Below are 15,933 nucleotides of genomic sequence, written 5' to 3'. Positions count from 1 at the left end.
AAAATGTGTTTGAATTTAAATATTCACAGCTTAAATGTTCAACCATGCTAAATTTCAGCCCATAAAAATGCAAGCCCTAAAAATACAATGCATTAAAATACAAGCAGGGTTAATGCAATGCCTGTTTTTTTTTTCAAACAGGCTTTTTGTTTAACAAACATTTGGCATTATTTTACTTCCATATGGTTCATCCTACATGATGGTATGCTGACTTTACCCTGGATACCATACCCTGCATCCCGTTATAAATCTTACATTTCCATATAAATATATATATAAGAAAATCTGAGATTATCATAGGTGTGATCGGATGTAAAAAGGAAGTCCTGTATGGCGCACGTCACAAAAATTTTCTGATTCCTCATTTGTAATGGAAGCCAATTTATTAGACAGCCTTACTACATCGGTACACATGAAGTATACTTTAGTTTGTGCTTCAACACTCGCAAACATATAATCCCAGTAAGATCAACAGGTTTAAGACAGACTATGTTCTTATTTATTGATAGTCTCTGAAAAATAAATTTAATAGAAATCAATCTAGTCGACACAGCTATACAACAGCAAACACAAAATAGGAGAACGATTAAAAAAATAATATAAATAAATAAAAAGAGACCATAAAAGCGTTTGCATCACAGAAAACGCTTAGTGCAATATACAACCTTTCTGCCAAAACAGAGTAAAGAGGTAACGGAAACCAAAATGTTAAATAGGGGGATTGCTTTTTGTTGCAAAGCCGTTCACCATTGGAAGATAAAACATTGCGTCCGAAAGAAACTACAAGACAGTCAAACAAAAGCTAGATATAACCTATTTTTTTTTTTTACCAGTTTAACTACAGCTACAGCTAATACGTCACAAACACAGTGGCTTCACATTGGCAAAGGAAAGTTTTACTACTTCACAGTCAGAAATTTTCACCAGTCAACAGTGAGACGGAAAAACAGTAACATATGGCATATACAACAACACGTTACTCAGTGCATGTCCCGGTTAAACATTGTTTACTAACCAATGATGAGACTTAATTGGACGAGATACAATACTGAAATACAACTGGCCCTTTTTTTGAATTTCTTAAACATCTGCAAGCAACGGCCTTCTTCACACTAAATCATGAGGTCTCTGTAGAAGGAGACGTGAAAAGAAAAGGATATGGAGAGTAAATGCTCCCGGAATCTCGACTGAAGGAGGGAGGACGTTTGCCATCTATGTACAGTGTCTCTTTCACTTTTACAGCTTGAGGCTTTGATCTGTTACTCCCTTGGCCTCCTTCCTCTTCATCACTGGAGTCCCAAAAGATGCTCAATGTTACATTTTTACACATCCTAACTTGTTTAAATTTTTTTTTCAATGTTTTCTCACGTCAAAAGGGCCACATGGGCCACGTCCATGGCATGCACATCTAAAATGAGACAACAATTAAACCCAAGCATCTAAACCGGGCGTCAGTTCAGCCTTCAGCAGAGGAAGTGATATGCATCATTTTGCTTCACTGGTCTATTTGCATAAAAACCAGTCCCTCCCCCAACCACTTTAAGCCATTAAAGAAAAAAAAAAGAAAAAACGGTTAAATAAGTAACGAAAGCAAAAAGTGATCTACAATTTACATATTCTAGCAGGTTCCATAACACACAATATTACATTTGGTACTTTCAGGTTTTTAAATTGCAATTAATAACGAAAGTTTGACAGTCTAATCATTTGCATCCATTGTAAAACAGAATACTTGCAGTGATTTGTTTTATTTCAACATTTCATTTATATATAAATTTATAGAATATTCTTTTTAACTTTAACCAATCATCTATTTTTTTTTCTCTCAAGCAAGATGCATACACAATTTATATAGGAGCGGGTGAGATTTACAGGGCGACGGATGGAGGGAGGGAGAGGGTAACTGGGCGATGGGGTTTGGGGGAAGGTTGTTGTGATTTTTAGCTTGTCTGCTCCTCGTCGGGTTTGTTCATAGCCTTGAGAGCGTCCAGAAGCTGGGTGGGGGAGACGACATGGGTTGAACCTGCATAGATGAGCACCGAGGAGAGAAACAAAAAGAAAAAAAATAAATATTTGTACATATAATTTAGATTAGTTGTAAAAATGTGTTTTCAGCTATCTATCTGTATACACGCACACATAATGTACACTTTGGTGTCAGAAAGATTTTTTTTTAAAGAAATTAATACTCTTATTCAGGATGCATCAATTTGATCAAAAGGGAAAAAGTTGGAACTGTCTATCAAATAATCATGAAAACGAGAATCAAAAGTTTTAAGCAGCAAACTGTTAATAAAGAAATGTTTCTTGAGCAGCAAATTAGGATACTAGAAAGATTTCTGAAGTATCATGTGACATTTTTAAAGTAGGCAATTATCCACTAACTTGCAACCACATGTCAACTAACTCAAAGTATTAGACTATCTGCTTAAAGGGATAGTTCACTTTGAAATTGATTTTTTTTATATGTTTTAGCTTACCTCAAGGGCATGCAAGATGTAGGTGTCTTTGTTTACACAGTATTTTCAATTTTGACATTTTTCAGTCAAACCGTTCTTGTCTGTCAGTCATATAATGCAAGTTTAGGGGGTCCACCCTCGGTTCACCTCTTAAGAGCATGCACAGAGAAGTCAAAATTAAACATGATTTAATGACTCATAAATGTAAGTACACATTGATGGCCTAAGACACGGAACGAGCGGTTTGTGTGAGAAAACGAACAGTATTTACAATGTTTTTACCTCGTGTAACCACAGCCATGTCCAACTGATCTGAAGGCATGGGCGCTTCGGTCTGCGCATGCGCCGGAAGTGATCGCTTGCGTGTGTACGTCACTCATTGTTTACACAGAGATTTCGGAAGTTTTAGCTTTCACCGTGAAGATCTAAACATATTTAGATATACAGGAAATCGCAATGGAAGACGATTTTGATATTTTTAAATATGTTTAGTGAATGGTAAAACTTCCGAAATCTCTGTGTAAACAAAGAGTGACGTAAGTGTGCAAGCGATCACTTCCGGCGCATGTGCAGACCGATGCGCCCGTGCTGTCAGATCAGTTGGACATGGCTGTGGTTACACAAGGTAAAAACGATATAAATACTGTTCGTTTTCTCACACAAACCGCTCGTTTCGTGTCTTAGGCCATCAATGTGTACTTACATTTACGAGTCATTAAATCATGTTTAATTTGGACTTCTCTGTGCATGCTCTTTGAGGTGGACCCCCTAAACCTGCATTATATGACTGATAGACAACAGCAGTTTGACCTAAAAATATCAAAATTAAAAACACTGTGGAAACAAAAACACCTCTTGGATGCCCTTGAGGTAAGCTGAAACATATCAAAAATTCATTTCAAAGTGAACTATCCCTTTAATATCTGCTTTCTCTTTATTGTGATGGTCTACCAACAGACTACTAATTATGAGTAACTTAGTGTACATGCCAACTTACTCTACTAACCCGAAACAGTCTATTAACTGTCTACTACAGACTACTAATGAGTTAGTTGACTAGTAGATTGTAGATTGTAATGATATTTCACTGTATTACTGTTTTTGACCAAATAAATGCAGCCTTGGTGAGCATTAGAGACTTCTTTCAAAAACATGAAATAGCATCATAGAGACCGATATGATCAGTAGTGTGTGTATATTGCTTTGAATCTAAAAATATTATAATTGCATAAAGATATTTAGCTGAAGACACATTTCCAACACATTACAGATACTGTAAGTTCAAACTATCCAAAAACATTTGTGCACAGGGCGCTATAATTTCTTATTTGTGGTGCCCTCTGGAACAAATGTTTATTCTACTCCCTGTTAAACTACTTTTTTTTTTAGCAGAGCTGCATGTTTATATTGCAATGCAATAAAAAAAAAATCAATTGATTCAAAACAGTTGATAATGAGAGTAACATTATACCTTTACATTCTACTATTCTACATACTACTATCTACTAGGTCAACTAAATGCAAACATGCAGCATTGCTAATGGTTTATTAGATACACAATGAACGGGTCTAAACTAAAGATCCATGAAAACAAACCATATTATTGTTCGATAATGGCTGGAACAGTTTCATGTTGCAGTATGGGTTAGGACTGGCATACTGCATATGGTGTGATCATTTACAAACACGAAAAACCAACAGAAAAAAAGGGGAAATTAAAAGGGATATAGCTTTAGCAGGCTGACACTTGAATGATGGATACTTGCTAGGGTCGATCTATGATCATTCTTGTACTCTAGTCAGTAAAGCTAAATAGAAGGACACTTTGTATTACAGGACCTTACTCTTTGCAATGCTTCGGATTAGATCAGTGTTGGGTTAAAGGAATATGCTGGGTTCAATACAAGCATCTGTGATTCCCACAGAAAACAATTTGACTCCATTTGTTTGTAAAAACACACAAAAAATTGTATAAATATTGTATAAACTCATTTGGAAAGGTACACATATGTAATGTTCAAGTCATATGGCCATACTTTTATGAATGTGTGTATTTGAACATTGTTATGATGCAATACCCCATAGACTTCCATCGCAAACGAGTGTATAGCGAGTTCTTACAAACAAGTCGCAAGAGCCAGACATAAACTTGTATTTAACCCAGAAAATTTTTAGAAGAGCAAAGATGAGTCATTTATAACACGTAATGTAACCACAAGCCTGCACAGGAATTACAGTGCTGTAATATAAAGTGTTGCTAAGCTTGTTTAACACAGTATCAGTCATTAACCAGTAGTCTCATTAACTAATTATGATATATGACTTGGTCCGCTTTATAATCAGCGATTTACTACAGTATTTTTTGAATGCAGAAAACAGTACCTGAGGCATAACATGAAATGACATAGCCAGGGCCCAAACCAGTTAGTTTTAAAAGGTTAGCGTTTGGGGGAAGCGTTAGTGCTAAAGCATATCTGAAGAGCACAGCTACATTTCAAGCTTTGGCATCTGCAGAAGAATTATACAGAAAAAAAAAGAGCCAGTCGCTCTCTGGCAGAAATAATTTTAATTCTTTGCAGACGGCCACTTGGTCATGTAGACGTGATGTGAGGTAGTTTGAGGAACTGGTAGATTTAAAAACAAAAGCAAATTATCCTGCAATTGGCATCCAACAATTACCTCTCCATAGTTGGAAAACAAAAACAAAGTTAATATGAGTGATTGCCTTGGATTGTTATTCAGAAATAATCGGAAATATGGGAAGTCTTGAGGGTAGATTAAATCTGCGGGAAAATGAAGCTTTAAAATTTGGGAGGGCAAATGGAGGAAGCCCTTCCTCGTCGGAAGAGGAGGCTCCATTGAATTAAAAGGCGCGTAGTGAGGAGAACGCAGTTTAATCCACCCAACTGAGAGGATGTGGTCAACAGGGATGTGGTCAGGACCCCTACTGCATCTGTCACTCAAAAAGGCTCCGCCCACTGCAGTTCTGAATGGGGCATTCAGTCAGCCAATCAAGACCGATTCATATTGGCTGGTCCCAATAGGAGGCGGAGCCTGAATGAGACTCGCAGGTCAGCTTTTCAGTGAGGCAGGGGCCGGACACCCATCCCTGAGGCGTGGTGGCGTTATAAAACGGTAGAGTGTGGTAACAGGAGCAAGAAAAGAAAGCCCTTGTGCTGTGGGGGTTCAGAAAGGGTTTCTTTGTTCGGCTGCCTTTACTTTGTCAGAGTGTGATTTCTCTCTCCCACCCTTCCCTCTTTCTCTGTCTCACTCTTCTGAGGGGTCAGGGTCCTCAAAGGACACCTTAGTGGATTCTCGGAAGTCGGGGTGCCGCAGGTCCATTAGAAAATTGGTTGGGGTGAGCAAGTGAGTAGAACCTGCGGAGGAACAAAGGTGGCTTCACGCTCAGAATTAATCTCACACCGCACCTCACGTTCTTTCACCACCGCTAATCTTTATGGGGACAAAAGAGGGTTAAAATCTGTAGATCCTGATGGTTCAGAAATATTAACCTAGAACCCTGACAAAAATGATTTTTGGAAGCTCTGTGTGGATGTATACGAAGGAAACCTCTGCAACTCATTTTATCAACTAAATGTATAGTAACTTTTTCCACAAAGATTTACAATTGGTAAACAATTGTCTCACTGAGGTCTTCCAACTGCACTGTTCATTTTAGAAACCGATAAAGGCCTCAAGCTCGGACAAAATTGTATAACTCGTACAATACCAACGATTAGAAATTCAATGCGAGTTTTCGTCTGGAAAACAACCGACGGATAAAGTTTTAAAAAAAAATTACGTACAGTAGTTCAGAATTAACCTTTAAAGGGGCGTTTTTGCAGCGACAGGGTGACCAAAAGTCGATCATTTTAATGTAGCGAGCATTTGAGAATTTATACACAAACTCACGGTCGGGTAGAAACACCAATTAGCGACTCTGATTCGACCTCAACGTGAATATTTGTATTGGCTGCCATAATCCTTAAAGGTAAGACAATTCTAAACACAACTGCACATCTTAAGCATAAACCCTATCACACGCACACAAAACAGACACACAGAAGAACTTACAAACACAGACTTATGAACACAGCAGAGGCTCACGACTGTAATTTAAAACCAGTTAAAACATGACAAGCACAAAATACAAGACAAGAGCACAGGAAAAATATACAAGACAAATTTGCCAGTCTGATTACACATGTATAGTTAAAGGTATCAATCTAAGGCATTAAAGGGTGGTTGCTTAATAACTCTTGAATTTACAGTGATTTTTAGCAGTATCCTCTGCAGACTTACCAACGATGGCCTCCCATTTGCCATTGGCCTGTGTGACCTCATAAGCACAGCGCATCTCGCTAAAGGACGCGCCCCCGATGATGAAGACCATGATGCGAGGGCCTGTGCGGTACTCTCCAGGGGTTTTATTCTTGTGCCAGTGGCCATATCGGGCACTGCCATGGGAAAAACACATTAAATGCATGTCAGCTTCAAGGTACAGTTTCTTTTTTCAGAAGGTATTTTTGAAGGTATCTGTTGTTGCAGTACCATATAAGGCCTTCTAGTGGCAGCAGTTAGAAACTGCTCTATGTGTTTTACACAATGTTCGGTTTTAGTTAGTTAGATTATGCTATAAAATGCAAAACTTCATGATTGACAGCTGTCTATATTTTGCCAGTATTTTTCTACAGTGGAAGGAAGAGGAGGCGCTTTGTCATTTTCAAGCATAATGAGAGTTAAAAATGCGTAGTGAACACTGGTGATCTCGACGAAGTAACCCTGAGGAAATATCCCAGTCTCCGCTTCTTTTAAAAAGCGACTTGATGTCCACCCCCTCCGCATGTCGCACCACCCACCAATCACGGTATTGATCTCAATGTTCTCCCCACCCCTCTGTACAAATGATTATTGATCCAAGTTACTTCTATCTTGCGAATTGTCCAATACAAAAATGCATCTATTCACCTGTGTATGGGGTTATGTGTGTGCGTGTGTTAGAATTGGCTTGTTTGTAAAGTGTTTAAAATATTGGCAATTAAAGGATTTACTTTAACTGCTGTAAGTATAGTTATTTATTAATTTAAAAATGATTAATTTATTTTGGTTACACTTTATTTTAAGGTGACGTAGTTACAGTACACGTTACTACATGCACTTACTATAGTAATAAGAGTAAATTATGCATAATTACAAGTAACTAATCCTAAACAAAACCCAAACTGTAACTCTAAGTAACTGTAAGTATATGTAGTTAATTAATATTACTCAGTATTTATCTAAGTGAGTACAATGCAACTATGTCACCTTAAAATAAAGAGTAAATTTTTTTATATAATTGATCATGATATTGTAAAATAATAAAATGGTAACACTTTACAATAAGGGCTCATTTGTTAACGCTAGTTAATGCTTTAATTAACAATGGGCAATGGGTAATCTTTTTTTATATTAGTTAGTAAAAACACAACTATTAATGTAAGTTGATTGCTCCGGACAATTAAATAATATAAAAATTTTGTTTGAAAAATTTAAGTAACTGTTTGTTTTTTAAAATTTAAGTAACTGTTGAAATTAACATTAACTTTTTTATAGTTAGTTCATGTTAAATAATGTAATTAATCTTATTGTAAAGCGTTACCCATCAAATAAAACAAAAATACCATTTTAGTTATCAGTGAAGCATCTATAACATAATTACATCATATACACAAAATATAAGGTATTCCCAGAAACATTAGAAGTTATTAGAAAAGTATTTTATTACCATTTTATAATATGTAGTAACTTTTATTATATATTATTATAAAATGTTATTCAATTTTAATTTTAGACATTTTAATACATTCTTTTGTAAATATTTTTTTTAACTTATTTTATGCAACATGATGGAAGAACACTTAATTTCCCAGAATGCTGTAGTACAGTATGTCTGATTTTTTTTTTTTAAGTCTTCAAAATGGACCCAAACAACATGAAGCAGGTTTACAAAGCAAAACATGAAAAAATCATCTGTTCTTTCTTATTTTGTTCAATGAAAAAAACTAGCTGAATGTATTTTATTTGGAGGTCAACTTCCTGTGGGATGTGGGAAAGTTTGGTGAGCGTGCGTACCTGACTGCAGAAGTGCTGAAGGAAGAGGATGAGCGTGTGGAGATGTACGGGTAATGTTTGGTGTCCAGCTTCTCCTCAATAGCATCCTGTAAGATTCACAATCAAAGTAAGGTCACATTTTTACACGCATATTTTGTTTTTCTTCAAATTCTATAGATCAGGACTTACCTCCATAATATCCTTGATCAGCGGGGTCCAGCGAGAGAGTTGATAGGTCTGCTCGCTCACGCGCTCCTTACGATCGAGCTTCTTGCCTCTGCGGAGAGTAGACTGCAGAAACAAAGCAAAAGAAATCAATGGCAAGTCAGATGAACTGTAAAATGTTTTAACAGCCAGTGATATTTAATCGTTGCTTAAGACAGGAAGCGGATAGCGCACATCTGTGACGATTGGGACACCCAGGTGAGCCATGTTGGTGATGATCTCGCTGTCCTCAGGAGGAATTTGGGCGTGTTGAATCAGCTTGTTAAGGTTCTCCTCCGTGATCCCTGTTTTGCCACACATGCACACACAAGTCGCGTTACAAAATGGCTGATCAAGGCAATAAAATGCAAACGGAGGTATAAAATGGCTGCCAAAGACCCCCTAACCGTTCTTCAGGAAAATGTAGAGCAGGATGATGCGGATCTTGTCATAAGTGGTGACGTTGGCATCCAGCAAGATTGGCACGATGGCCCTCATGGGGTCTTTAATCTTTTCACCCTCTGCGTCTGTTCCCATAGCGAGATCCTGCCAGGTGATAGAGCGCAGTTAATAAATTATGCTCAAAGGACGTAAATAAAAACAGAAATTACCTTGATGCTTTTAGTATCAATAGCAATACATTTAGTACCATGTAGAAAATATACGCCATTCGAATTACATAATTAAATCTATAAATTCGAAATGGCAGATACTTGTGCTTTCCCTCGCAATAAATTTCCCATAGTTCTTGAATAGTAACCCTAGTTTAACCAGACAACTACAGGTAAAACCATGGTTTGCACCTCATTATTTTAGTTAAATCATAACCAGTGGCAAGTTGTCAAGTTGGCACACAGCTTTAGACACGCACTTCTATTACAGTCAAGTTAATCAGTCTCATTACTAAATAAAATTTGTCCTAAAATATATTCATGAATATACAGTTGCAATTTTAGTTGGTTTATTAGGCCATTTAAAATCAGGATTTTAGTCACTTATGGCAACAATCATCAATATTATGTGTAAATTTATATAATGTTATTTCACGTACCAGACTTCGCAGCAAGCAGGCAAACCAAATAAATTGTAACAAACTAACAAGAAACAGGCCACGCTTTATATATATATATATATATATATATATATATATATATATATATATATATATATATATATATATATATATATATAATAAAGGCAATAAAATTAAATAATTGTTTATACATTACCAATAATTGCCTCATTGTACTAAAATAATATGGTAAATAATTTTTGTGTAGATACATTTTTCTTACATTTGACAGCACTAGTTTGAAATAAAATCATTGCAATAAATCTCAGAATTAAATGTTAACAATATTAATCACATTTGGTGATTGTGAATGTTTAAATAATTTTGTGAAAACTTATTTTATTAATTTCTAAAGTAGAAACGTTGACTGTTTTTCTCTCAAATTTTTCACAGACCCCCCTCATTCTGTGGCAGTGATGCCTGGGCGTGAAATTGTACCTGCTCTACACGGCACAGCTTGTCCACGGTTCCCTGGTAGTGCTTCATGCAGTCCTCGGCCAACTGCAGATGGGTTGAGTACTAAAGGGACACATTTTAAGGGGTCAATAAGGTAAATATTAGAACTGCAATTCCCATGAGGTGTCTCCTGTTTGGCAGAATGCACATCTCCTGTGACTTCTCTCACCTTGCTGAGCTCTTTCTGATACTGGGGCATCTTCTTCAGCATTTGAGACAAATCCCTCATGGTGGTCTGAAAGAAACAAAGGATTTTCTTAGAAAGGTCAGCTAAAGCAGAGGTCAGGCGCGACCCAGATCCACTGAGCCATAAAAGCTGTTATACTATATTAGATTAGGGTGACCAGATGCCCTGTTTTTCCAGTACAGTCCTGTATTTCCAAGTAGGTATAGCTGCAGATCTCTAAAATGAGGCGTGAACTCCAAAAAAAGAGTGGGTTCTCCACACGTAAAGACTTGAGCCAATGGTTCTGGTCATTGAATTAGATTTTTAAAAAAAAATAATAAATTACATTTCTACTTGATCAAAAATAGTTATTTTTACATGTGAAAAAGTTGTAATTTGGACGGCGGTGTCCCAGGATTTGAGATTCACAGGGTATAATGGGGCAGAGATGCTGATGCAACTAAAAAGCCCCATTGTCAGGTGAGGACCGGTTGGGGAGTTGCACACGGCCCCGCTCAGCGATTTCATTTCGTAGGATCATCTTAACAGCTTATCTCCTGAACTGCCATTTTCTTTAGCATGCTATTCAGCGCAAATCACACCCTGCAGTCAATTTCATTGGTTAAAGGGATACTCCACTTTTTTTTTGGAAATAGGCTCATTTTACAACTCCCCCAGAGTTAAATAGTTGAGTTTTACGGTTTTCGAATCAATTCAGCCTATGTTCTGATATTTAGAAGAATATCTATAACCAGACAGTTTCTGGTCTCATTGACTTCCATAGTATATATTTTTTCCTACTATGGAAGTCAATGAGACCAGAAACTGTCTGGTTACAGATATTCTTCTAAATATCAGAAAATAGGCTGAATTGATTCAAAAACGGTAAAACTCAACTATTTAACTCTGAGGGAGTTGTAAAATGAGCCTATTTCCAACAAAAAGTGGAGTATCCCTTTAAGATTAGGGTTTAGGGATTAGCATTTCTTGTAGCATGTGTAGGAAATCAGCAATTATCAGCAATATGTGTGCATGCTAGTGTTGTAGTACCTGTACATCCCGTCCCGTATTCCACCATGAGAAATCTGATCACCCTAATTATACACTGTAATTGCAGATAGTACGTCACAGCAGAAATGTGTGTGTCCATGTCTGTTTGCTTGTGCTGTGTCAGTAAGTCAATCAATACTAATCCTGCTGTAGTGCTTTCACATGAGTCAGCCATCACGCTTTAGATTGGGCTGCCAACACAATCTCATCCGCCAGGCTATCCTTCCTCGCCCACACTACACTGTTCTCTCTTTTCTACTCCTCATTTTTTTTCTCTCTCTTCCAGGCCCCTCCCCCCTCAGCCAGACTCCTGCGTACCTTCTCTCCAGTGGTCATCCGCTTACTGGCAGAAAATTCCTTCAGGGAGCGTGTCACCTCCCTGCCAGCGAGGGAAATGAGAAAAGGAGGGAGAGAACACTTACAGACCAAGAATATTACAAGAACACCAGAGCTTACAGTCAAAAACGTAAGGTTTTACTCACTGAGAGACCTCAGCAATATGTTTGTGCCGAAGATTCACCCAAAGGTCGTCATCTTCATGCAGAAGCACTTCCTTCTCTTTTGAGTCACCTATCCCACTGGTGTCATACCTACCAGATACAAATCAAACAAATATTTATATATTATATATTTATAGATTATCTCTACATATATTAAATGTTTATACATTTATACAATGTATTCTCTTGTTAATCGACAAAGGATTGGTTATATAAAGTATTTGTATATAAAGTATTAAACAATGTATAATTTTGTATAATATATATATATATATATATATATATTATATAATTATATGTATTATAATAATATAATAGGTTAATATTTTAGTAAATATTATTTGAAAATACATGTTAATATATAAATAGATTGCCAAAAATATTTGTTATATCAAATTTATTTTAGATTTTTTTTACTCACTTGTACACATCATTCTCAATGGGCAGCAGGTCATAGGCCATAGCCTGGAAGGTGAGCTCGTGCAGGACAGGAGAGACGGGATCGAAAGCCCTGTCCAGAATAATGAGCTGAGAGCGAGCCTTGTCTGGTCCCTGCAGAGAGATAGAATATGTCTAAAAATCTACTGTTGTCCACCACAAGACACTTTTAGATTAACAAAGCCACCCACAAACATAATTATGTGGGCAGGAATGAAGCTGACATAAGCAAAGCTTCTCAATATGGAAATTGTGAAGTCCCTTCAGAGGAAGAATTACATTTTGGTACATATTACGCAAAGGAAGATTTTTTTCTTTGGCATTACATGATTCCAACCCAAATCAATGGTCACGTCTTTGCAGAATCACTTTTTTGTGCCCAATCCTGTTCTATATATACACACAGTTCAGCAATTTACAGGAGTGACATTGAAAAAAAGTTGTTAATGATATTTTAATATGCATCAGAACAGTTTCTCTGCAGGAGCCTGGACTCATTCGTGTTGCCAGATCTTGCTATAAAAACAGCCAAACAAATGCTTTATGCTGAAAATAAGACCAAAATATTGCAATCCGTACCTGCTAACTTTAATAACTCCATAAACTCAATCGCTTTATGAGCCAAGTTTAAACAACAAGCCCAAAACAGCTTATAATTAGTGAACATGGCAACACTGCAAGAGCGTGTTGCATGAAGCAGCCTTTCCAAGCATAAGTAAAACACGACGCCTCCGTTGACTATGCTTTACTTAAAAGTGCTGAACATAACAAGTTTTTTGTCACTGTATGGTCAGAATAGCAGATACCAAACACACGAAACACCAGAAGGTTGATATGGTGTCGACCATCGCAGTTTCGAGAGTAGGTCTTGATCTATACACACACAATAACTTAGGGGATTCACTCCCGCATATGTACGTGGCCATCCGTTCACAGCAAGACATTTACATTTATTCATTTAGCTGACGCTTTTATCCACCAGCGACTGACAATTGCTATATATGTCAGAGGTCGCACGCCTCTGGAGAAACTAGGGGTTAAGTGTCTTGCTCAGGGACACATTCGTGTCTCACATTGGATTTGAACCCGGGTCTCTCACACCAAAGGCATGTGTCTTATCCACTAGACCAGTGGATAAGAGAGACCAGGGCAGTGAAGGGTTAATATTGGCCAATTTTGTGCATGCTGTCAAAGTTTAATCTAATATTTGTGAGTCATCATTTCTTCTGTTATGGGTTTAACAAAATCTACATTTTTCCAAGAACCCACTGGAAGCTTCTCTGTTCCCCCTGTGCATGTATCAGCATATTCCGGTACACGTATCATCTCCTGCAGTTTAGTAACTGAGATGTGCCGCTCACCTCCCCCATTGTGGGATCATCTGCCTTGTAGGCGTCCAGTTTGTCTTGAAGCAACTGAGCCAGGGTGGCGTTATCTTTATACTCCCTGTGCACAGAGAATCAGAGCATTAGAGCAGATAGACAGGCCGAACTTTAGACAGCTCTGTTGATCCTGACAAGCAGCCACTTCCTGGAATCTGATCCAGAGATGACTGCTATCTGTCTTGTCCACTAGTTCCTGTTGTAACTGTATATGTGTTGGATAAATATGATTGCATATGTGAAAGGGCAGAAACATCAGGTCAGATATAAAGAGCCTTAGTTCAAGACTCGGCACCGATAGAGTCCCTCGTGCCTTACCCTCGGTATCGGACGGCAGGGTATTCCTTCAGCGTGGCACACAGAGTCGCCAGCTGTTCGGCCAACCGTTCCATCACAGGGTTCTTCAGCTGTGTCTTATGAGGGCTGTAGAAGCTCTGGAAGGCATCAGGGTTGTCCAAGGAGAACACCTAAACACACACACACATAGTCATTACTGATAGAGCAGTATTGTGGACAAGCTGACATTTTGCCTTTTTTATGTTTTAGTTACTTTTTGCTTTTTTTATGTGCCATTTAGGGCACATAAAACACATTCAATTAATGAATGTAATTTTAAAACAACTGTCTTCTCATTTAATATATTTTGAAATGTAATTTATTCCGGGGATGGCAAAGCTGATTGTTTAGCATCTATTACTCCAGTCTTTAGTGTCACATGATCCTTTGGAAATCATTCTAATATTCTGATTTGCTGCTCAAGAAGCAATACATTAATGCATCCTTGCTGAATAAAAGTATTAATTTCTTTAAATATATATATTTGGAACAGTAGTGTATATGCCCCCCTCCCCCATAATGACAGTGTGATTTTGACAGAAATGCCACAAAATGTGCTTCTCTGTACTTAGTGTTTCCAAACTGGTACGAGGGATGAAGTCTTTCCTCTGGCCGAATCTGTGCTATATCTCTCTGACTGTAGCAGACAGTTTATCTATATAGGCCTACACAAACACCCCCTGTCGGCACACACAAGGTCACGTGACGATCCTTCTGTTCAGCAGATGGGTTCCCCTTCATGCTCGTTTCCTCTCATAACCTCCTCTGATTGGCCGAGGCTCTCGGTGGATGCTGCATCGGCCAATAACGTGGTGCTGAACGAGGCGTGTTCACGAAGCATTGAGCTGCAGCATCACGCACTGCTCCTCTGACTCCACTGAATTAATCATAGCAGACAGCCTCAGCAGCAAAGCATTGTGGGCCAGGCCGCATCCCCCATGCCTCAGAGCTGTTCTGGAACACTCTATTTCTACAATCACTGAGTTGCTTCTGGAGTCTCTATATGGACTGTCATTATTTTTTTCTCTCTCTCTCTTCCCCTCCACTCCCGAAATTGCTCACCTGGGACTCATAGGGCAGGAAGGCGATGTTGATCTCAGTTAGGGTTTTAATGGTTTTTGAGGCACGGCTCTTCACAACATCATTAAACAGGGGGTCAGGGCAAGCTGTAAGAAACACGTGGGTAGTTGACATGTCATTTTGAGCCGTGAAAGCTGTGTAGTATAATTCTGACAATAATTGTTATACATTACATAAATATTCGTTATACATTACCTAAAAGTATTTGAGTATATTCATACATATATATTGTATATATGAAGAGTTCAGATGCAAAAGCCTCTAAGTGCCATTTGAAATTTTCTTCTAGAATGATCATTTTTATCAAGCTTGTATATTTAAGTTCAGTGATTTCACTTAAATGGCAATGATAATTACCTATTAAATGTTATTTAAGTGAAATTACTGAACTTAAATATACAAGTTTGATAAAAATGATCATTAAAGAAGAAAATTTCAAATGGCAGTTAGAGGCTTTTGCATCTGAACTCTTCATATACAGTTGTAATCGAAATTATTAACAGCCAGTGAACCTGATTTGCAAATGGGGGTTGAATCATTAGGGCCCAAGCCCTGAAAGGGCGAAGGCCCTATTGTTTTCCTTGCGATTATTTTTCTTCTCTATTATTATAATAATTATTAGGGCCCAAGCCCTGAAAGGGCGAAGGCCCTATTGTTTTCCTAAGGATTATTAGGGCCCAAGCCCTGAAAGGGCGAA

At 37.8% G+C, this 15,933-nt stretch overlaps 1 protein-coding gene across 2 annotated transcripts in view; it reads right to left on the bottom strand.

The window, feature by feature from the left end:
• Positions 1–364: 364 nt before the first annotated feature.
• The window catches only part of stxbp1a (syntaxin binding protein 1a), a 51,335-nt gene continuing 35,766 nt past the window's right edge, over positions 365–15,933 (bottom strand). The window contains exons 6-20 of one of the 2 annotated variants that reach the window (XM_039688073.2): positions 15,219–15,322; positions 14,139–14,287; positions 13,800–13,884; positions 12,422–12,552; positions 11,983–12,090; positions 11,819–11,879; positions 10,454–10,519; positions 10,267–10,347; positions 9,164–9,302; positions 8,952–9,061; positions 8,742–8,843; positions 8,574–8,659; positions 6,762–6,916; positions 5,679–5,836; positions 365–2,023 (exon numbers count right to left, since the gene is read on the bottom strand). In XM_039688073.2, coding sequence (XP_039544007.1) covers positions 5,727–5,836; positions 6,762–6,916; positions 8,574–8,659; positions 8,742–8,843; positions 8,952–9,061; positions 9,164–9,302; positions 10,267–10,347; positions 10,454–10,519; positions 11,819–11,879; positions 11,983–12,090; positions 12,422–12,552; positions 13,800–13,884; positions 14,139–14,287; positions 15,219–15,322 — 1,487 coding nt within the window. In that variant the 3' untranslated portion in view covers positions 365–2,023; positions 5,679–5,726. The remainder of the gene's footprint in view (positions 2,024–5,678; positions 5,837–6,761; positions 6,917–8,573; positions 8,660–8,741; positions 8,844–8,951; positions 9,062–9,163; positions 9,303–10,266; positions 10,348–10,453; positions 10,520–11,818; positions 11,880–11,982; positions 12,091–12,421; positions 12,553–13,799; positions 13,885–14,138; positions 14,288–15,218; positions 15,323–15,933) is intronic. The other variant, XM_039688074.2, reaches the window with a different exon arrangement.

This window comes from Pimephales promelas, chromosome 19, assembly GCF_988280905.1.
Source record: "Pimephales promelas chromosome 19, fPimPro1.hap1.1, whole genome shotgun sequence".
Lineage (NCBI taxonomy): Eukaryota > Metazoa > Chordata > Actinopteri > Cypriniformes > Leuciscidae > Pimephales > Pimephales promelas.
Note: the sequence above shows the minus strand (reverse complement) of the source record. Positions and strands in the feature narration are given on the sequence as shown.